Source organism: Leucopleurus acutus (genome assembly GCF_964270905.1).
Source record: "Leucopleurus acutus genome assembly, chromosome: 15".
Classification (NCBI taxonomy): domain Eukaryota; kingdom Metazoa; phylum Chordata; class Mammalia; order Artiodactyla; family Delphinidae; genus Leucopleurus; species Leucopleurus acutus.
The window spans coordinates 80,427,750-80,451,834 of record NC_139157.1 but is presented as its reverse complement, the minus strand read 5'-3'; the positions used below and the strand labels follow the sequence as shown (position 1 = coordinate 80,451,834).

Here is a 24,085-nt window from a genome sequence, read left to right as displayed (position 1 = left end):
TGGTCTCTGTTTCCATCTGCCAGTTTGATAAAGACTCTGCTGGTCTTCTCAGTAGGGATGGAATCACATTTTTCAGGTGCTCAAGATCGTCTGATGGTGATGTCTGTGCAGAAAGAGAGCCTACTGTTAAGGTTTTAAAGGGGTGCAGTCTTCTTAATAAAGGGGGACCATAGAGCTCTTTTGGCCTTTCCTTCCCTTCACAGCGTTTTAGCAGCTGAGGCTTTTCTGAAAGGGAGCTTACGGCTTTTTTTAATTAAACTGGTAAATCTCTGGGCTCCGTTGAAAATCTTTTGCCAAGTAGGCGTTGAGGAGTTTGCAGTGTCCTGAGGGCACCTGCTGGCAGACTGCCGCCCAGGGAGGGGAGGGGTGGGAGGCGCCGCGGTCCCGCTGCAGCAATGCGGTGCTGATGCAGAGGTGCAGGTTCTGGACGCCTGCCAGGGATGCGGGTCGTCCTCCCTCCCAGGCAGAGTGTGTGCTCTTAGGGCAGCTTCCGCCTGCTCTTCTCAGCAGAGGACTTTCAAGAGGTCCCCTTCTGCGGAGGCCAAGCTTAGGATCCGTAGCCCAGAGGCAACTGGAAGAGCAGCTTCCAGCCACCTCCCCCTCGAGAAAGTGTGAAGCAGTTGTTTCTGCCTGTCCAGGGCTAGGTCCCGTCCGTGAGTCTAGACACAGTAAATGTTGCTTTGGGGAGAACAGAAGGATTCGATTGCAAATTGAGCTGCGTGCTTGCAGGGTGGCCGATCGTCCCTCGCTGATGAAGATGGTGAATCCAGTGTTCGTGGTCATCATGAGTGGGTCTGGGTGACGGACAGCCACCCTTAGGGGAAGCCTGAGGCCCGGATGGTTCCACTCCCACACTGTGTGTGAGCGATGAAGGGTGAACAGCGTGGTGGACTTCTGTGTCCAGCTCTGAGGAGCCTGTTTGTGTGACTTACAGTCTCTACACATGCACTTAGGAGGGCAGTGACTTTATGAGTAAAGTAGTTCTCCGTCAGGCAGAAGATGGTCCGCTCAGGTCTCTCCCAACTTTCTGACTTTACGTGGTGCAGTTAGCCGTTGTGCGTGGTTGCAAAGCTCTTCAGGAAAAGGAAATGTTCTCATTTTCAAGTGCTGTCTGGGAATGTTCCTGAGGAGAGCTCTGTCAGAGGAGTGAAGGAAGGATTTGGGAAACAAAGATGAAAATCTCAGTGAACAGCAAGAATATATTCTTCCCTTTACTTCTCCGGATAATCCACAGACACTGTTAATAAATAAAATAAATACTTTCTGTTCTTCTCCATTTTCTAAGGCCAGGGAGATTGGGAAGAAGCACGTCAAATTACAACATAGAGGAATCAATGAAAGAACTATCAGTTATCTTGTAATAATATCAATAATTAAGGAGACTCAATAATCTTGCCTGTAAATTGCAGGCCAATGAAATGGGTTTAGTTTTTAGACAGCCTGCTTCAAGTAGGCCATCTTTAGTCATTAAGAAGGGAATGGTCGTAATCATGTAATGAGTTGGTCAATTTGTTGCAGAAATGCAACCAAGAACTTTGAATGCCTAGGTAATTTAAATGAGTTGTTTCAGAGGAGGTTTTATATGAGTTGTATATGTTTTAAAGACCTGGAAGATAAATTCTGACAAACCCTAAACATTGAACACATTTTAAAGCTGACTTCAGAGAAAGGGGGCATATTGATAGTAACAGATGGTGGATTCTAGCAAACATGTTCTCAATAGGATAAGATCTGTTATAGATTTTAGACTTACTGATAGCTTTTGGAGGGTATTTTTTTTTTTTGTAACAAGAAGCTGTTAGCCTTGCAATGTTTTTTTCTTTCTCTCTCTCTCTTTTTTTTTCCCTAGAGAATGCTTAGCCCTTGAAGCTTACTCTTAACTTCTAAGCAGGTCCAAATTGGAACGATTTTTTATCCACTTTGAAGCTTTACTTTTATTTTAAAGAGTATGTTTTCTCATAACTTATTTCGATTATATAAAGTTTATTGCTTCTTCTGTACTTTCCCTTTTAGCAAATGTCTTTGAAGTCAAGGCACTTGTCAGTGAAGAGTAGCACATCGGTATATAGTATTTCTCTTGCCTAGTGATCTTCAAGGCTTTTAAAAATATGCTTCATTAGAGTCTTGATAGCTCACGAAATTGCTTTCTGATATGAATTCCTTTGCCCTCTGTATGTAACCACCAAGTTCATTTTCCCTGAGTACGGTTTCTGGTTTTCCGGAGTGTCTAGCTTAAATAGGGGTCTTAATTCAAGCCTCCCGCTGAGGCCCTGCAGAAGGGGATCATTCTGGGAGCTAGAGAGAAGGCACCTGGGCAGTATAGCAGGTCCCAGGCTGAGTCACTCCTTCATCCAGACTTGTGAATCCTTTGCTCTTAATTTGGGTACGGATCATGGACCCTTAAGAGAAGTAGAGGATGCAACGTGCTCTCCCCAGAAAAACACTTAGGCACACAAAACTTTACACACGATCTTAAGGATCGTATTGATCTCCTGGGTGTAATCAGAGACCGTGTACAAGGGCTCACATAACCCAGATTATAAAGCTTTCCTTAAAGATCACAAAAGCAAAGTACTTGACCTTTGGTGGTAGAAAAAGTCCTGCCTACCTGAAGGTAACCCATTTCTGTTCCACAGTTTGTGGATAAACCCGAGGTCCTCCAGCCACTGTGCGGGAATGGGGGAGAGGGGCAGGGCCCCTGCCAGTGGGTGCTAGCTGGGGTGAGCAAAGACCCTGGCCCGCTGGAGGTGGGCCCCAGGGCCCAGGCCCTGCCTGGGAAGACCTGCTTCAGACTGCTGTTGCTTAAAAAAACTTAATTACCATTTGATATTTTCGTGAGCTCTGTTATTGCAGGTCATAGTAGAAAAAGAAAATCCTTTCCAAGCTTAACTCTCTACAAGATAAATAAATGATTAGATATATTGATATAGGTAAATGGATTAGGAATGACTGAAAATTCAAATTTAACAAAGCATGCCAGCATTATTTCACTGCACCTGGAGGGCCGGCCAGGGCTTGTTTCTGTTCCATACGGCTTGACAGAGACTAGTTTTTTCCTGACAAGTTAAGTCTGTTTGACCAATATACTGTGATGCTCTGATTTCAGAGGCTAGTCTTATTCTAGCTCAGACGCATAGTTGTAGAAATCGCTGTGTAAGGTTTGCTTTAGTCTATGAGATTTTACTGTAATCGGCTATTCAGTGAAGGCATGAAAGCGATACAACAATTGAGCACAGATTAAAAGTCTCCAAAATATTGGTTTAATCTGAAGGCCCTTAGAGGACTGGTGAGAAACCCAGGTTCTGTCCTGAGGAGAAGAATCCCTCTTTGGAGTTTTTGCTTGAAGTCGTGCCTATTGAGTTTGCCGTACAGAATCTCTGAACACACTGTGTTTAGTCTCCACCAGCCCTGGCTGCTTTTACAAAGGTCGATGGCGGTGGTACGTTGTGTGTGTCTGTGACTTAAAAGCACATCTAGATATTTGATCTCAAATGTGATGCAATGATAATTACACTGAACAGAGACGGTAGCAGGCCCAAAGATGTGTGTGTGTGTGTGTGTGTGTGTGTGTGTGTGTGTGTGTGTGTTTGGGTATGTGTGTGTAATTTTTTGTCATTAAAACTGTTTGTACATCACTTTGGAAAACAAAAACAGAACTGTCGAAATTCTTAGTAAAAAGTAAAATTGTAAAGGCTAGCAAGATGTTGTCTTTCAATGTTTCGGCCCCTCCCCACAGTAGAAAATACAAACTAGCCAAGCAAGAGTAATAGAGAGTTTCTCCTTTGAAAAATAAGTATTTAGCCATTAAAATACAGTTGCAACAATTACCTTAATCCAAGTTCTCTAAAACTACATTTCAAATATGAATAATAAGCCATTTTTACCTAAAACTAAATGCTACTTACCCTCTTGCCAGGTAGAAAGAAAATGAGGTTGAGTTTGGGAGATGCTACTAATTGACTCATTTTAAAATGGAGATGAGCCTTTAATTTGATTTAAAGTATGTATTAAATAAGCCTCTGTGTATTTGGGGAAAGTTTAAGGTAAACTCTGATTTTTTTCTTAACATTGGAACGATTATACTCACTCTAGTATCTTGGTATTTCAGGTAGATTCTATTCATTTCTCCAGCCCCTTCTTGCTGTGATCAGGAAGGCATTTTAGCTACAATATAGGTTTCTTTATATGGAAATAGGTGCAGTATCATGACCTTATGCTCTTCAGATCATTGAAGTTATTTGATCAATCTTGAATGTGCTCACATTTATTGGGAGAAATTAAAGATTTTTTTATGGATTTATAAACTTTGCATTAGAAAACACATGTGAAAAATTATAGCTTTTAGCATTATTGAAATAACATTCAATTTAACCATTTCATGAAAGAGATAAAGGTAATTTCAATTTTCAGATTCAATGTCACTGAAAATTTTACATATCAGTGCTAACAGTACTCAGTTTCAATGTTTTCACCAAATATCTGTTAACTTCATAATTTAATTCTGTTACATACTCAATCCCCTAGAAAAGACAGTTTTGTTGGCTTTGCTTTGTTCTTACTTGAGAGACATCTATTTTGGTAAGAATCTTTGGAAGACAATTTAGCCACTCTGCATATAGGACATTATACAAAGAGCAATTAATCCTATATTTTCCTTTTTTTGTACTGCATTCACAAAATGTCAAAATATAACATTCAAAGAGAGAAAATAAATAATATTTATAGGGCATGAATCCTTACTTTAATACCCGATAAGTCTAAAACAGTTTTGATAAACAGTTACTACATGTTTCTGTTTTTCCTAGTATTGATGAGTAATGACTTAATTTTGGAACTCTGGGAACTCAACCTCAAATCCCTGGATGGCTGAGTTTTCAAATATGCTGCATATTTGCCAGCCACCTTGTTATTGATGCTATGCATTTATATTTTCTTAATTAAAATATTTCTCATCTGAATTGCAGCTTACTGTCCTTTCTGTTGTTGTTTTAAAGCAGGAAGGCAGAAAAGTGTTTCATCTTGTTTTTATAAAAGTTTATATGCCATAAAGTCATTTGTTTAGTTGTTGCCTAATGGATATTGTTTTTTTGTTTGTTTGTTTTTTGTTTTTAACATCTTTATTGGCGTATAATTGCTTTACAATGGCGTGTTAGTTTCTGCTTTAACAAAGTGAATCAGTTATACATATACATATATCCCCATATCTCTCCCCTCTTGCGTCTTCCTCCCTCCCACCCTCCCTATCTCACCCCTCTAGAGGGTCACAAAGCACCGAGCTGATCTCCCTGTGCTATGCGGCTGCTTCCCACTAGCTATCTATTTTACATGTGGTAGTGTATATATGTCCGTGCCACTCTCTCACTTCGTCCCAGCTTACCCTTCCCCCTCCCTGTATCCTCAAGTCCATTCTCTAGTAGGTCTGTGTCTTAATTCCCATCTTGCCCCTAGATTCTTCATGACCACTTTTCTTGTTGTTTTTAAGATTCCATATATATGTGTTAGCATATGGTATTTGTTTTTCTCTTTCTGACTTACTGCACTCTGTATTACAGACTCTAGGTCCATCCGCCTCACTACAAATAATTCAATTTCGTTTCTTTTTATGGCTGAGTAATATTCCATTGTATATATGTGCCACATCTTTATCCATTCATCTGTTGATGGACACTTAGGTTGCTTCCATGACCTGGCTATTGTACATAGAGCTGCAATGAGCATTGTGGTACATGACTTTTTTGAATTATGGTTTTCTCAGGGCTTATGCCCAGTAGTGGGATTGCTGGGTCGTATGGTAGTTCTATTTTTAGTTTTTTAAGGAACCTCCATACTGTTCTCCATAGTGGCTGTATCAATTTACATTCCCACCAACAGTGCAAGAGGGTTCCCTTTTCTCCACACCCTCTCCAGCATTTATTGTTTGTAGATTTTTTGATGATGGCCATTCTGACCGGTGTGAGATGATATCTCATTGTAGTTTTGATTTGCATTTCTCTAATGATTAATGATGTTGAGCATTCTTTCATGTGTTTGTTGGCAATCTGTATATCTTCTTTGGAGAAATGTCTATTTAGGTCTTCTGCCCATTTTTGGATTGGGTTGTTTGTTTTTTTTGAAATTGAGCTGCATGAGCTGCTTGTATATTTTGGAGATTAATCCTTTGTCAGTTGCTTCATTTGCAAATATTTTCTCCCATTCGGAAGGTTGTCTTTTGGTCTTGTTTATGGGTTTCCTTTGCTGTGCAAATGCTGTTAAGTTTCATTAGGTCCCATTTGTTTATTTTTGTTTTTATTTCCATTTCTCTAGGAGGTGGGTCAAAAAGGATCTTGCTGTGATTTATGTCATAGAGTGTTCTGCCTAAGTTTTCCTCTAAGCGTTTTATAGTGTCTGGCCTTACATTTAGGTCTTTAATCCATTTGGAGTTTATTTTTGTGTATGGTGTTAGGGAGTGTTCTAATTTCATTCTTTTACATGTAGCTGTCCAGTTTGGGATATTGTTTTAACATCAGTTTATTATGTTGCCTGGTAAGACCGTTGTGTTCTCAGAGCTACTCACAGTATCAAAATGTCGAGGGCATGTCGAGCCTTAACCAGTTTGTTTAGTTTGTTTTTGCACTTTTAAATTTCTCCGTCCCTTTCCCTGTGAATTCTTATTGATGCCAATATGCTTGTCTGTAGCAACCCTTACTTGCTCTTTTACAATGTGCATCTTCGGTGGTCCTGTGGGATCGAATGCCAGAGAAACCGTCTTATGATTGTGACTAAAATTATGAGTGAAGGCCTACTGGGTTTTTGAATGAATTAAGTCTGGGAGCTCAGATTTGTGATACTGGTTTTTGCCAGAAGAGAAGCCTTTTTCACTTGCTTTCCATTCTTTGGCAAGATTCCCAAGTAAGGCACAATGATTTGCTATTTACTGAATGCTGTGGTTTAAGCGCAAGACAAGCTAACATCTGTACATCAATTGCATTTTAGTTATTTCTCATGGCAGGAAAGATATTTTGAGATTGATGGATGGAAAAATCTATACTTTAATGAAAGCAGGGTTTACAATAAATATATTAAATAATGTTTTGTGCCTATTCATTCAGTTTTATTTTAATTCCCGCTTTAAAGTCTACCTTTGTCCCAAAAGTGACTTAACGTTTCTACCAAATGTAAAAATACAGCCATATGGAATCAGTGAAAAAACGTGTAGAAAAGATCCGTGACAGAGACTGAAGATAGACATTTCAGCTGTAGGTTTAACCATGAACATCCTAATACATGTGCTTTGAGAAAAATGTCATTAGTTAAAAATGTATAGCATCCATAACACGGAAGTTAACCAGTTGTAGGAGTGCTCACTGATTCGTCCTGATACGGACACCAGAAAGACGCTGCTTGCGTGTGGTTTCACGGAGAAGACGCTCAGTGGTAGCAGCGCTGTCTGCGTGATGGTCTGTATAATACATAACATGTTGAAGGACAACACGGTAAAAGAACAGTGGGGCAGGGCTGGGATACAGCGCAGCCCGGGCACGTGGCTGCTGGTCCGGGTTAATGCACAGCTAGATTTTAGAACAGCTCAATGGATTCACTGCATCTCCCTCACCAAGACCTCTGTGCACATTGTGTTGAGCTAAACATTTCAGAAATATCCAGGGACAGGGTGTTCCAGAATATGTCCTCCCTGATCTGGGCTTGGGTACGTCAGTGCAGCTGGGTGACTGTGGAGTTCGTTGTTTAAACAGCCAGCGTCCTGGGCGTCCTGGGTGGAACCCGGTCCTTCTCAAGACGGCAGCTGACCTGTGAGCCGTCAAGAAACCACCTTGAGTACTTTGAAGGCCGGTGAGGCATCCTGATGTTTTAAAGGAACAGGCTTTGGTATGAAGGTTTAATCTAAGAGGAATACATTTTGAAATTACTATATTGGAAATGTAATTCTGGACTCATCCATCCCAACCTTAAATATTCGGGGCCTCTGGGTGAGAATCCCTTTCCCGTGTCAGTGGTTTCAGCTCCTCTGAAGTGCGATGTCTCGCTAATGAGCTGTGCGTATCCTGTGCTCACGTGTTTGCGAGGATGCCTCTTCCCTCCGTGTGCTTTGTGCTTTGTTACCTGCATCGCTTGCTCCCGTCATCTGGAGTGGGGGCCCAGCTGAAAGGTGGTGACATTGGACAGCTTGACCGCTTTGGTGCTGCGCCAGAGATCTAGCCCAGTGACCTTGCAGTGTTTTGCTTCCTGTTTTCCCGTGGCTATAATTTTGAAGGTGTACTTACCAGTTTTCTCTAGAGTAACATGGAGGCATAAAATGTTCTCCTAATTGCTATGCCGAGTGATTTCCCACCACCGGTCAAGGAGTTTCCAACTTAAAAAACAAGTCCTGTAGTAGATCTATAAATTATTTGCTTGCATAGCCAAAACAAAGACAAACAAACAACAAAAGAAAAGAAAACAAGAAAGGAGAAAAAAACCCCAATATTTATGGTAACTTACTTGGCGGGAGGAAGCTCTGGTTTCAAAACATCTCTTTCTGTTACCAAAATGTTTGCTAGGGTGAATTTATTTTCTACTATTTTATAGCTTCACAATATATTTTTTATTTTTATTATTTTTTAAAATTTTTATTGGAGTATAGTTGCTTTACAGTGTTGTGTTAGTTTCTGCTGTACAGCAAAGTGAATCAGTTATATGTACACATATATATCCCCTCTTTTTTAGATTTCCTTCCCATTTAGGTCACCACAGATCATTGAGTAGAGTTAGTTCCCTGTGCTATACAGTAGGTTCTCATTAGTTATCTATTTTATACATAGTAGTGTGTATGTCCCAATCTGCTAGTTCATCCCACCCCTCCTTCCCGCCTTGGTATCCATAAGTTTGTTCTCTACATCTGTGTCTCTATTTCTGCTTTGCATATAGCTTCACAATATATTTTTAAATGGTAAGCAGTATCAGAAGAACTTCCGTTTTGTTCTGTATACCCTCAAAATTCATCTTTGTCATCATTTGAGTATTATTCTTGTTATTTATATCATTAAAACCAGGATAGTGTATTGATCTCCATTGATCTCCCTAATTTTCTGTCTCTGGGATGTAAAGGCAGGCGGAAGTTGATTGGACCGTCAGGATTATTGAAGTGGATACTGTTTGGCTAGGGTTGCCTGGGCATGAGGTCTGGATAAAGACTCGCATTTTCCTTGATCAGAGATATTTGCATCCGGAGTTCTTTCTTGTAACGTCTATGCTGTGACCTCACCCAGTGCTACAGCTTCTGAAACCTTCGGGTAACACCCAGTCCCCAGACAATGAAAACAAATAAACCCCGGTTTTTTCCACAGGGTTTCTTGGCTGATTGTTCCAAGACTTTGCACGTGACAGCTGGTCTGCCCGTGAATGGATTGCTCAGTGTCACAGAGGAAGCCTGGTCAGTTGGAAGGTGGCAGGGACACCTCCCTCCCATAGGCAGCAACCTCCCCCCCGCCATGGGAGAAGGGAAGCAGCGTCCCTAAGATTGTGAATTTGGGGATCTGCTCCCAAGGGTGCTTCACTACGCTTTCTATGTGTAGATTCTGGGGAAGAAATGGCTCAGTCGTGGGGCCTCAAACCATGTTTACGCATGAAATTTATTTTTCTCTAAACTATTCTTCATGCACATCCTTTTGCACTGTCATCAGTGACCTCAGACCTTTCTTTAGGTACATTTGTATGGTTATGTAATATGGATAATAAATACAGTCTGCTGTAGATTTCCTGAGGGCCATAAGCATCCTTATTTTATTATTCTAGGGCACAAAGGGGTGTGCGTGTGTGTGTGTGTGTGTGTGTGTTTGTGTGTTTTCCATTGTTGTTGCTCAGAACTTTCAGAAATTTGAATTTACTGACTTCTTTGGAAGCCTGTGGCATCAGGTCTATGTGGAGGTAAAGGACACAAACATCACTGCTGTGGGAGTATTTTTTTTTTTTTTTTTTTTGCGGTACACGGGCCTCTCACTGTTGTGGCCTCTCCCATCGCGGAGCACAGGCTCTGGACGCACAGGCTCAGCGGCCATGGCTCACGGGCCCAGCCGCTCCGCGGCATGTGGGATCTTCCCGGACCGGGGCACGAACCCGTGTTCCCTGCATCGGCAGGCGGACTCTCAACCACTGCGCCACCAGGGAAGCCCAATGTGGGAGTATTTCTGAACCCTGAAACTTCACATAGTCTCAAAAATATAAATTTATGTGACCTTTAAAACTAGGAAAATCAAACTGTTTATGCTCTGAAATAGCTTTTTATTTCTCCATGTCTTTTAGGCCATTTAAAGTAAATCCACAAAATTTTCTGTGCTCTCCCAAAGCCCCAGCATCCAGAGTGACCCTGTTACAGATTTAAATTGACAGTTTTTTTTCTTAAAACCATCAATCTTGTTATGATGTAGATTATTTTGTTAGGAATATAAGCTTAAAAAAGGGAATATTAGAAGGTTAGGAATCTTATAACCTATAAGTTTAACCTACATTAAACCTATTTTAATATAAATATTAAAATATATTCCATGACTAACATCTGTACAAAATAATTTTAAGATAATACAGGCTGGTTTCAAAACAACATTTTCAGGGATATCTTTGAGTCATCAGAGAAAAACTATGAAGAGATAAAATAGCCTACTTGTTTCGTGATATGGAAGATTTCAGTCACAAATATGTTGCTTATACACCAAAAACGTTTTATTTTCTCACATGAAAATATCATATAAAGAAGAAATGACAAAATGCTTATTTTCAGATGAAGGGTACATTGCACAACCTGGTCAAATTAATTACTTCAGATATTTGGGGTTAGGGTAATCTGTATACATCTCAGTGTATAGACAACCTCACTAAAAAGGTAACCATTTGCTCAATCCCCCGGGTTCCCACTGGCTTTGTGGAAATTAACAGGAAGATTCCCGCCACTGTTTCTGTGTGTGATGGTTCCTTTTCTCACCCTGTAACAATCAGGGTTAAAGAAATACTCCTTTCTTCTGAGCCCTTGAGCATCTGTTGTATACCAGGCCAAGTATTAATTTTTATAGACAGAGTGACTTTAACATTCTTCTAAGCCCATTTCGAGTCATCCAGTGGAAAGATTACTGATACCACTTGTATTTTAGCTATGATTGCTATCTATCAGTCTGATCTCTAACAGTGTGATTTCTTATCCCTAATCTCGATTATGTAACTAGACAATGCAATCTATTTCTAAAGTCCTTTACAGTTTACAAAACTGGCATATCTCATTTAAACCTCATGGAACTTTTGTGCGGAAGTGGCATCATCCCCATTTGATAGGAGAGGACGAGGATTATAGAAATGAAGAGATGGTGTCACGATAAAGCCCCTGATATGGCAGGGTTAGGGTGAGACTCACAGTCTCTAGCTTCCAGTGCAGTGCTCTTTTTACACCACAGCTGGGTTTTATATGTTTTATAGAAACAACATAATTTTAAATATTAGGTTAGATGATACTGTTCATAGAGAAATTAAAATATAGGGAGGTTCTCTGACTAGTCAGGGTTTCAAAAAAGTAAACTGTGGGGCAGAAAAAATATTATTACATGATGTTAGAATCGACAGAAACACGTATCAGTGTTATCATTGGAAATACTTTTCAGTGTATATTTTTACACTCCAATGGACGCTGGCATTCCTGGGGTGCTTTACAGTTTATATAGCACTTCATGTGCATTATCTCATCCTACCCTTGAAAGAACACTGGGGTGCTATACAAGTTATTATATGCAAAGTTGAGGGATTAATTGATACAATGGAGCTCAGAATTCAGCCAGAAGTGTTGATTCTGAGTTGCACAAAACTGCTTTGTAGAATTGTGTGGTGGTCGGGTTGACATTCCCAAACTTAGCTCTCAAATTCGCCAAACAATACATATAACCACCTCTACCAAATATGCTTACAAAATTCTCCTTTCCCAGATCATCTACCAGCCTTCTTGCCCGTGCCCTAAGATTATAAACCACAGAGACGGCATCACAGGTCCTCAAGCAAATATTTAATCTTTCTCTAGAGATAATTCAACTCTGGAGGTTCTATTCAATATAAATAATTTCTGAATGCAAACATCTTTGACACCTCATTAACTTAATAACTAAGAGTTGATGCATTTACTTGAACTGTCAAATTAATAAACCAAAGAGAGAGAGACAGTGGTATTATTGGTTCTATGATAGAAACAGAGCACATTGTGAACAAATGAGGATTTTGAAAGTGAAACTTGTAAGGTGCATTTGGAGAACAGCTACTTTTAACTAATCCCTAAAAGCTGGAGACAATGTAATTCTTCCAAGAAATGACAGTTGGTGTGTGTGTGACCTGGGCCAGCACCAGAAACTGGTGTTCCTTAGAATTATTTCAGTTCCTTAGAATTATTGAAAAGGTTTTTGCTTGAAGACCACTAGTTTGGAGATGCCACCAGCCCTGCCTCAGGCCTTGCGTTCAGGGGACACAAATCTGCGACTTAATTACACAGCGTTTGCCATCAAATTGTGGGGTGGACCTTGGATTCTGCATGAAATCACCAAAAAATATTTGAGGACCAAAGCTTTTCTATACTAGGAACTTAGGCTGACAGGAATTTGATTGTGAATGACAAGTTACTGATTTTGCATCCGTACCCATAGTATTTATTACTTCACAGATTGTGTGGTTAATGATTAAATTTAACACATACATGTTCCCATTTTATTTTAGTGCCTGGATACTAAGTCCTATTAAATAATAGTTGTTTCTTATCCCTGACTGTTAAATAAAACTTGGTAAATTCAGGCTTTCTGGGGCTCTGCTGTATAGAAAATTATTGCTGACTGATTTCACAGTTAGCTCCATTATTGTATATAATTTCAGGGTAGGAGTGAATATACTTGCCCTTTGCAGGCATAGAACTCTCTAAAATGAACTTCTAAAATATGAGGAAACTATTCAAAATGGCATTTTCGTGATATGAATCAGAAGTTAAGATTTTATCTCAGTTCTTAGACTTCACATTTTATTTCCTGTTTATGAAAATGTCCTTGTACAGTATTAAAATGGATTAAAGTGGATATTTTTATCATATCATAACCAAAGCAATATTTGTTAACCTGTGTGCTAATCATGGGACACAGTGTTAAAAATACCCAACTTTGTCTCAAATTAAAACCTCGTTCTTAGAACTGAGTTGGCTTTTGCATATGCACTGTGTATAGACATACAATAAATGTGTTTTTGCCCAGTATTTTAATTTGTCTAGTGTTGTGCTATAATAGAGTACCCTAGGATTCATCTAATTTTATTGAGTCTCAACATATATCCTGCTGTAGATTATAAACAAAAATAAAAGAGTAAAAATTTAAAGAGGTGTACGAAAACTCTGGGAAGGATGGTTCTTCTGATTTTTGGTCCATGATTTTTATAATTGTTTTGAATGGTGACAGTCTGTTCTATGTAGGAAGAACAACTGATTTTTTGAGATGAGAAGTAGCAAAATTATGGATCTGTATTATAAATTGTTCAGTTACTGTGAATTGATCTTGGAATTGCTTTGAGTCCCATCTTTTATCATCATTATAATGACGTTAAAAATACATTATGTATGTTTTCTGGTGATGGAAAAGTGCAGATTTTCTAATGCTTCAAGGCTTTGGTGTCGATAACCTTTCCTTGACTACTGGCACATTAGATGGGCATTCCACTTGGTCAACGGTAGCTGCTATGTAAACTGTGAAATAAGTATTTAATGTGTGAAATTAGCTATGGTTCTCTCCTGACAGTTTTAATATACCCATACAGACTCAACCATGCATCTGTATTATTTAGAAGGTATTTTTGTTCGTTGCCTTCGATTGGTCTTATTGGAATCCACTGTGCTTTGACATTAGCTATCACAAGGTACAAGAATTTAACTCATAGAGATGCATGTTTATGCATTGTTAACATACTCTTCATAATGACCTGGGTTGAGGCAGAGGTAGTTCTCTTTACAGAAAGCTCATGTGTCCTTAGCTGACTTTTATTTGTGCAATGAAAGCTGTCTGCTTACTTATGAAGTGTAATTAACCTGCTTTTTCACAAGGAGTAGTATAAAAGTCTGTTTTTCATGTTTTCACGAAAAAATAATGCTCAGATTATAACACTTCATTGGAGTTGGATATTTATGAACTTGCCATTTCAGTTGACAGAAGCATCTATATCCTGGATTTAAATTAATGACAATAGTAAATTCATTCCTTTACAGTTGTATCGAGCACTAGAACCAAAATGCTTTTGCATTAATTCCATAAGCAAATACCATGCATTTATCATTTTGTAGCTATGCCACCTGGCAACCAATATCTTTAATTACCTATTAGGAAAGTAATCAAGGAAAATGATTTATATTAATGAAATACTAGAGTCTGAATATTTTAGGGGGGAGTTTTGTTGAGTGTCACTTCTATTAATAATAGAGAAATGTGTCTTATAAAGACAAATTAGAGTACTTAAAACGTCAATAATATCTTTACAATTTAATAATACATGGAAAGAAGAAACATATAGTTTAAAACTACATATTTAGATTTTAGAATGTACTTTTTGTAAATCTTTAAGCATCTTTTTGTAAATCTTTAAGCATCTTACTTTTTGTAAATCTTTAAGCATCTTTTTGTAAATCTTTAAGCATCACCCATTATATTTTAATGGGTGATGATGAAATTAGTTCTAAGAAAGCTGTCCAAAACTGTTCAGAAAGCAAGGGAAGTGTAATTGTGTACTAAAATATATGCAACTCTTAGTGTATGCTGAAATACTTAATGTCTCTTTTAGATTTACATTTATTAGTCATTTTTAGTAGATTTCCAAAAACTGAAAAACAGAATTTTTAGAGCTGCAAAATCGGTTCCATTCATATGAGCACTAATGTAAGAATTAGTTCTGACTGAACACCTGAATGGCCCGGCAAGCTGTATATATACCTATGTATCTCCCATCTTAAGCCAGTTTAATTAGACTCTCCATTCACCATCATTATCCTACACAGCTTACCACAGAAAACCACTGCCTGAAAGCAGTCTTTTCATAATCAACTGTGCTCAGTATCATTACTGAATTGGAAACATCACCTTTCAGCTCTTCGCATATAAGGAGCCCTTTTTGCCCAGCAGACATTCATCAGATACCAATATCTAGATTTTCTCAGGAAAAGGTGAGTGAAACAAGGTTGGACCCCCTACGAGGAGCTGGAAGATGAGCCAGATAAGGACCCCAAGGAGTCCAGTTTCTAAGATCTAAGTCAGTTCCTTCAAGACACAATGAACTGGTTCCTTGAAGCCTTTAAAATAGGAAGGATTTTTGTCATTTCTTTAAACCTTAAAGACTTCGCAAAGCAGCTTCCACCTTAATGACTAATTTTTCTTCTTCAAGCCCCACAAATATCTCAGTGGGTCTATTAATTTGTCACAGTATTTCAGAATGAATCAACATTTAATAAGTCATCAGCCTTATTACTAGGTTTGTGAAATTTTAGGGAGAAAGCCTTATGAATTGCAACAGTCTTTTGAACAATCTTGGTAGTTACTACTGAGTAGTAATTTTAATTTTATTATTATTATAAATAGTCTTTCTTTCAAGAGGAATGGTGCCATAATACTAAAGGCAAAGCAACTTTAAAAATAAGCACACGGAGTTTCACAAACAGTAAAAATAAAGGAGGAAAAACACCTTTCCTTTTACAACTTTCCTTATATCCCATTAACTAAGGTGGTTCAGAAGAATATTAGAAATCTATAGTCGCCAAGCCATGTATACCTTTTAAACTATATGATTATGAGAAGGATATGAACTCCATGTGGAGTAAATTTTAACAGAGTATAGTTTCATAGAATATACTGCTGTTATCTACATGCCATATTTGAAGGGCATTTTAGTATTTATTGTAGGATATATATCATTCTACTAAGAAATTGAAGTATATGGATTTTTTTGTGCCTGCAGATTTTAAACTTGTTTTTTTCGTTTTCTATGATATTTCTTTTACGGTGCCTGAATTTGCCATGCCTGTCATCTACATTAAATTCTTTATTTATAACCTTCACAGACAGCATCCAAAACATATTTTCCTAACAGTGAGCTAGACATCTCACTGTTAGTAGGCATGCTTTACTCACTCTCCTAATATTTTTCTCTTGGAAGAAAATTTTTCATTGATTGAAGCTGATATTTAAAATGTAAAACGTCATTTATTCTCATATGGTTACCCACTCTGGCCTTTCTGCCTATGCAAATACAGCACTGCTGCTTTCCATTAATTTTTTTTCTCAAACGCTTTCTTTCACATTATATTTTGAAGCCAAAAAAATCAAACTAAAGGTTCATAAGTTCATGTTTACAAAGTTAGGATTTTTTAAAGTCTTTTTTATGACTTAAGTAAAAGTGAATACTTTGTCATTTGTATGTACTCTTTTGCTGAACGTTATTCTGGACATTTAACTTTCAACACCATGTCCTAAAAAAATGTGTGCCCAGTTGTAGAGACCAGAGAATAAGTTTGAAAGATATGATGAAGTTCACAAGAGTTGAAGAGGAGGCACTAAATTTTAATACTTAGTTCAGTGAATACAGTTCTAACCAGTATCACTAATGACAGTCTGTACCTTGGCATGGGTAGTCCTCTGAGGGGAGGGAGGTGGAATAACCTAGATCTGTCTGTACTTTTTATGTGTTTCTGGACCGAGAGTAAAAGATAACCCTCCCCTCGTATGACGTGCATCTGTGGCACACATTCATTCCGGGCGTCCGGGTCACAGCCTGTGCAGTGCAGGTGTGTATCATCCTGAGATGTACACACTCGCGATTACGATATTCATAACCCTTTACTTTACAGATTGAAGAAGTTGCGTGTAAAGTGTTCCTTCTCCACGTGAAAGCCGTTACACTTTTCATTCTCTTCCTCCTATGCAGGTGACTTGGATTATTACTGGCTGGATCCCGCCACGTGGCATAGCCGGGAAACATCACCTATTAGCTCAGTAAGCATCTGGGAGGGAGATTTGGGAATTCAGGGACTGTGTGTGCTGTTCGTTATCCTTTGCTGATACGTGATAGATAGTAATCTTATTCTGCTCCATTTTACATTTTATGAAAGTATTGATTTCATTTGACAGTACAGTTTTGAAGGAAAAAACAGTATCACTGAATAATAACCAATTTTAAAGTAACTAACAGCAAGGGTTAAATAACGGCTGTAGGTAGATGAGATATTCTTTGGTTAATGATGTCAACATTAACAAGTCAAAATATAGAATCGATTTGATTTAGGTAAGCAGATATATTTTAAAATTTCAATTCATTTCATTTCAGAACCATAGTTTAGAGATGTACTTAGTTACTGACTACTTTTAGAACAATTTAGTATAGTAAGTACCTATTGCAAATAAAATGTAGCAGTAAAAGAAAATTGTTATGAGTCAAGGATAGAGCCCACCAGAATAAAGAATTCCCTCAGAGTGTCCTTAAATGAGGAAATCGCACCATGCTACAACCAATAATTATGTGTCTGTAGGAAAGAAAACAGCTGGTTTATCTTTTGTAACTTTGTTCATGTTTTAATAGCATCCTGTAACGTGGCAACCATCTAAAGAGGGGGACCGATTAATTGGACGCGTTATTCTTAACAAGAGAACAACCATGCCCAAAGAATCAGGTGCATTACTGGGTCTGAAAGTAAGTATGCTGGTTTATAATGTTCTTAAAGGCTGAATTACAGTGTGGACTACATTCAGCAAAGTTGCTGACAATGATTTTTAAGTATCTTCTCCTCCTCTTCAAAATAAAGTTCTTCTAGTGAATATACCTTGTTAATATATTGATGTCTTATGGTATATTCAGTACTTTTTTTGGGGTAATAGTTTAGAATCATTTGCTAAAATGGCATACAGATGTCTTAGGAAGCTGCAATAAAATACAGGAAAATGAAATAATTTTTCTCTGAATATAAAGTTCAAGGACAATTTTTACATTAAAATGGTTTTAATGGAAAGCAGTAAAGTTAAATAATGTGGACATTATAATTTTATTATATCCTGACAAACAACACCAAACATTATTAAAGAGATTGTTTCCTAAGTGCAATACAATTTATGGTAATACCAAAAGAGTAAAATGTATCTTTTACAAATATTACCTGACTTCTAACAGATGTAATCTTTAAAAAACTAATAAATTACAAAGATGTAATTTCGGTAAGAAAAAACATATATATACATTTTGTTTTATTATGTGTGTGCATGTGTACGAGTGTTGTCACATGGTTTCATTTGCTTCCGTAAACTTAAAGAAACATTTAAAGATGTTGCTTTGGGCTTCCCTGGTGGCGCAGTGGTTGAGGGTCCGCCTGCCAATGCAGGGGACACAGGTTCATGCCCCGGTCCAGCAGGATCCCACATGCCGTGGAGCGGCTGGGCCCGTGAGCCATGGCTGCTGAGCCTGCGCGTCCGGAGCCTGTGCTCCGCAACGGGAGAATCCACAACAGTGAGAGGCCCACGTACCAAAAAAAAAAAAAAAAAAGATGTTGCTTTAAAATTATTATTTAACAAGAGATTGTATTATAGTTGGATGATAGTTTAACCTCTTCAAAACCATCAACTATTAATCCAACTAAAAATTTGTTATTCAGTTAATGTCACCTTATTAATTGTTACCATTGGTTTCTCCTGCTATGAAATAATTCTGATCACTTCCACTATAGGGCGTGACCCTAAGAATATGGATCAACCTCAACTTTTGACATTATCCCTCCCATTTTTAATTATACACATTGAGCCCCTGCATTGGGAGAAATTAAACTTAGAAACTTTCCAATGTGTTTAATTTTAGTTATGGAGGAAAATCCAGGTGAGCGTGTTAATTATTCAGTGATATAACTCAGACTTAGAGAGTTCGATTGGATCCTATATGTATTGATATTTCAGATGAGGAGGTCATTCGGGTGGTCAGGAGCTGAGATCAACTTAGGCTATTACTCTGGACCACGGTGAACTGCTTCCCCAAAGAGACCTGTTCTCGGTTTAAATCCCCAGTCTTTGTCTTAGACCTACATTCTACTAAAAACATACAAAAGAGATCAACATCTCACGTCACAATGGGACATGACCTGAGTGTAGAAATTCAAGTGAATTTAGAGGGTAAAGAAAAAATAAATCCCAGTTAGTCAACTGTGTCAAACACCTGCTGTCTGATGGTGAGAGGGGGAGACCTCGTCTTTTGGGAGTGCGTTGTCCCTGGTGCAGGCTCCTTTGACCACAAATGGATTGCACTTCATTTGTGTTCCTGCACCCCATCCTAAACACCTCACAAAAGCTGTAGGATTAATTCCTCAAACAAAGAAACGTATGTCTCAGTGTGAGTCTTGGGAACTTACAAATTTATAATTACCCAGGTTGTTGGAGGGAAAATGACTGACGTAGGACGCCTCGGTGCTTTCATCACCAAAGTAAAGAAGGGTAGCCTCGCAGATGTAGTTGGACACTTGAGAGCAGGTAAAGTTTCACTTTTAAACAGTTAAGTAATGTGTGCTCTGTGCATGGTGTTTTTCAACTTTCGGTAAGTTATGCATAAGTAAATAACTAATTTTAATGCATGCATACAGATTTGTTTCCTGATACGGATACTTAACTAACTGCAAAAATAGGTAACTATACCTCAATGGCAGTGTGGAGAAAATGAGTAGGAATCTTATTATTTACGTAAAAATACATAGACACAAAATGCTGAAGGATTACTAATTTTCGTAGATGGCTTCCTAATGTTGCTACAAAAATCCAAAACAGTTTAGCCTGTGCAAAAGATAACATCACTATTTAGTCCTTTATTTTATAAGCCATAGTAATTATTAAAGTTCTTCATAGTGGTCCCCAAACACTTATTCAGTACCAGTGATTTTAATAAAATGTAATCATAATCACATTTCTTACACAGATTATGTAATATATTATTTGTTAATTTAAATGTGACCTAGGTTGTATTCATGCAGATGTGCTACTTCTTGGTATTTGGAAGTTTACATTATGTTACTTTGTAACCTTAATATGACATAATAAAATCATTTAATATATTGAAACATACCATACTTAGTAGCAACATACTTTAAAATTTATTTTCAATAAACTGTTTTCTTTCATTTTAGTAAAAATCATATTAACATATTGTCTCCAGTTTGCTGTACTTCAGAGTTTAGTAGAAATCTTTTGGTGAGAGTGTCTGCTCACCCAGTTGCCAGACAGTTACAGAGAAAACAGAGTAGGCTGACCTGTCGAAGTGAGGATTAATAACCTGTAGCACATGGAAAGAGAACGTTTCTAGACTGTGTTTTCAGTTTTTATACCATAAGGTTATAATTATTGAGACTTTTATAAAAATATTCTATGACTGTTAAGGACATTTTTGTTGTAGTTTTCAGGATATCAGTTCAAAATCATTTAGATTTTTTTCTTCGATAGAGACATGCTCTCCAGGTCTCGTACGTGGAGAAAAAACAAATGAGGGATTTTTCTCCATCTGCTATACACACAGCTTTGAAGATGTGTACTGTACACTATTGTTTCTTATTGGGGACTATTTATGATTCCATAAGAAAACAACTCAATCAGGAGTGACTGTGTCAATAACCTGAGTCTTTGCTTGTTTAATGATTTGAAAAGAAGCCTTGAAAAGTATGAGTCCCTTGTTGCCTACTCAAGTGTAAAATACCTTTAGCTACAGAAATCTGAACTTGCAGATCAGATTATAAACATGATATCTTTTGGGTTTTTTCTTTGTGTTTTAATAGACAATTTCTTAAGAAAGTCAGTGAAGGGGTTTTTCTATATTATATATCCCTCGTAGTGATTTTCACTTAACACCCTTATGTGCCTAGAGTCTGAGAAACTTTAAAATGTCAGAAGCTCCACTTAAATAACTATAAAACATATAAGTGTACTTTTCACTTGAAGCAATTGATGTAACTGAAAAACATATTTTTAAAAATTAGATAATATATCCTGTTTGATTTACATTATTATTTAGGAACTACTTTCCTTCTGTTTGCATATAAACAGCATTGACCTTTAAAAATACAATTTGTTTGTTTTTTATTAGCGTGACCTTTGCAGCCCACGAATTGACCTTAGCATTTGCAGTCTTGCTGTAGCTTTTTCTACTGCTGTTCCCCTAAGTCTGTGCCCTGCTCCACTGCTTGACATAATGATCAAACCACAAACTTGGCACTGACACTCTCCTTATTAAGACCCCTCAGTGTCTCTCGGGCACCATCTGCTCAGGTCAAAGCTCTGTAGTTTACCCCCAACTTCCAGCCACCTTACCAGTCGTCTCATCCCCAGCCATGGTGGTCCACCCAGGCAGCTGTTTCCACCTCCAGGACCTGGCCAGTGCCTCTCGTGTCCGTGGTGGCTTTGCTGCTCTTGTGATCTGCCTGTTGGAGTCCTCACCATCCTTCAAAGCCCGCGTAAAGTTGCTTTAGTTCTCAAGGGCTTCCTGACATCTCCCCTGAGCAGTAACTAATAACTTCCTCCCTGGCATTCCTTCTGTTCCTCAGATGAATTCCTATCATTGCCTGTAACATTTGATTAAAGGTATTCATTTCTGTATTTCTCCTCCACCAAATTTAAGGACAGGAGAAAGTCTCTTTTATCTTTGTATCCTTATAATCTACATCCCTGCCTGAAAAGAGGACTCAGATATAAATAAATATTGTTAAGGAAACCACCGTCTAGTTTAGGAGTTCTTGATTTGTAAATAATTAAATACATGCATTAAGTTAATTTGATATTGGAAGTTATGCTTCCAGGTTGCTGGCTATAAATAGAAGAATTTTATAGTGCAGTGCTTTTGCAAAATGTTCATTGCAGCACATTACTGGGTAGCAAAGTTGATGTAATGGGTTGCATCCATTATTTAGAAAAACAAAAAGAACATGGTAGAATAGAAAATATCAGGGTAAGTATTGTTTTAGAAAATATATTTTCGTACACACACATACATGTATACATTCACGTGCTGTAAACTTTATTTCTTTTCTTGGTCAATAAATTTAAAAGACTGCAAATATATTTTAAATATGTATTATTATTTTTTAATATAGTGAAGTGTATTTGTTGCCTTTTTGAAAAACTGCTAGGTAACATCTTAGATCAAACGATCAGAAGTGATTTAACTACTGGTACTAACCATACTCTTTTCTCATACCAAAGCAGCATTATATGCTTTTCAAATATTTGCTTTTTTACTTCTGAGTAAGCAAACACTTGGGGGGGGGGGATTACTTTAAATAATCCTAGGAAAACAAAACTTTTCTACTTTTTTTTAAAGGCATAGCTAAAAACTAAACAATTCCATATTTATCGTTAGCTTTAAAACGTACAATGATGATATTGATCCATTAGTTTGCCACACATTTCCTTTGCTACTAAAGTGTTATAGGCACTGAGAACAACAAAATAAGCAGAAACATAAGAAAAAAAACTAAGACACTCCAAAGTATCACTGAGGCTGGGATATTTCAGCTGAGCCTCCGTTGTCACTTGAAGGATACTGGGCGGAGGCATTTGAGACCTAAAACTGCTCTAAATATTTATGAAAATAAATAATTTTTCCCACATGGTCTTTGGTGAAGACTCTAGTTAACATAACAGGTTGTTTGCATGTGTATTTTCACATCGTAGCACTCTCCTTGATGACTCTTCAGTTATCTAACAACCTAATAAGCACTATAGTTTTATTACTTTAAACGTATTTTCTAATTTTACTTTAATGCTCACAATATGTATTATGTATAGAACGTGTGTGTTATGAACATCTGGAAGTGGGTTAACTGTCATGCAACAGTTTTACATCTGCTTGCTTTGTAACTTGCCATATAGCTCCTTGCGTTACCCTCTGGGTATGAATTCAAATCCTTTCATGCATTTTTATTCTGTTGTGCATCTGGAGAAGGCAATGGACATGACTTATAGTTGGAAAATTCATGCTAACAAATGTTAACTGCTGTTTCTACTAAAAGTAAAGCAGGATTTATGCAGCGTTTAATAATCTTTCATGTATAGAGCCGCCTACATTTATTATATGGAGGGCATGCTGCTAATTATTATTTTTTAATGTTTCCAAATGAGCTGTGCTAATTCCATCCCATAGCATGAGATGATTTTTATATGATTTCTGGTATTTCTCAAAAGATAAAGGTAGATTGTATTGTGCTGTTTCCAGTGACCAGTAATATTCTATTGGGGAAAGAAAAAGAAAAAGAAAAAAAAAGAAGAAAAAAAGTGTCTAGAAGAACCATTTAGCTGCCATTATATGGCAATCAATTTGCTTTCAAGAGCAGAGCCTAGACAATTAAATTATTTGTATATGTTTTGCATTTCTTTGTTAAAAAAAAACAAGAAAAGATAAAAATAAACAGAATATATAAGGTAAAAAAATACCCTTTTTTTTAAATTCAAGGGGATGAAGTTCTAGAATGGAATGGTAAACCCCTGCCGGGAGCTACAAATGAAGAAGTTTACAACATTATTTTAGAATCAAAATCAGAACCTCAAGTTGAAATTATTGTTTCAAGGCCTATTGGGTAAGGCTAAAAAAACTTACTTCTTAAGTCTAGTAAATTACATGTATTAGCAGGGTTTTTAAAAGAAGTTTATACATTCATACAGTACATGTTAACATGGATAGTTTTTCCTTCAAATATGGGCATACATTTTAGAATTTTTAAATCTCTTAAATTTTAAACTTGAATACTGAATTTTCTTCACTACATTTTAGGAGCTCCAGAATTTAACAATTTTAGTATCAAAAAGTATTGATATGTATTTTTCAGAAGCGGACTATAAAGTAAAAATATTTTATTTTAATGGTAGAACTATTTATTTTTATGAATTCTAAATTATTATGGTATTTCCTTAAAGGGAGTCACTAACAAACTCATCTTCTTGTGATATTTAAAATAGTAATCATTTCATACGTCTACATGAACTTTTTATTATTCTACTAAGAATGGAATATTTTTTCTATATCTTTACCCATGGGTAGTTCCAGATTTTATTTAAAATCAAGCAAGCTT

At 37.4% G+C, this 24,085-nt stretch overlaps 1 protein-coding gene across 48 annotated transcripts in view; it reads left to right on the top strand.

Annotated features, from left to right (window-relative positions):
- Positions 1-24,085, top strand: part of LOC309972198 (regulating synaptic membrane exocytosis protein 1) — a gene marked incomplete at both ends in the record, with an annotated part of 218,748 nt that overhangs the window by 34,542 nt on the left and 160,121 nt on the right. For 45 of the 48 annotated variants that reach the window (XM_082855719.1, XM_082855760.1, XM_082855737.1 and 42 more), the window contains 4 exons: positions 16,936-17,003; positions 17,587-17,697; positions 19,412-19,511; positions 23,470-23,593. In XM_082855719.1, coding sequence (XP_082711845.1) covers positions 16,936-17,003; positions 17,587-17,697; positions 19,412-19,511; positions 23,470-23,593 — 403 coding nt within the window. Of the gene's footprint in view, positions 1-16,935; positions 17,004-17,586; positions 17,698-19,411; positions 19,512-23,469; positions 23,594-24,085 lie in introns of those variants that run through there. The other 3 variants (XM_082855739.1, XM_082855743.1, XM_082855761.1) reach the window with 2 other exon arrangements.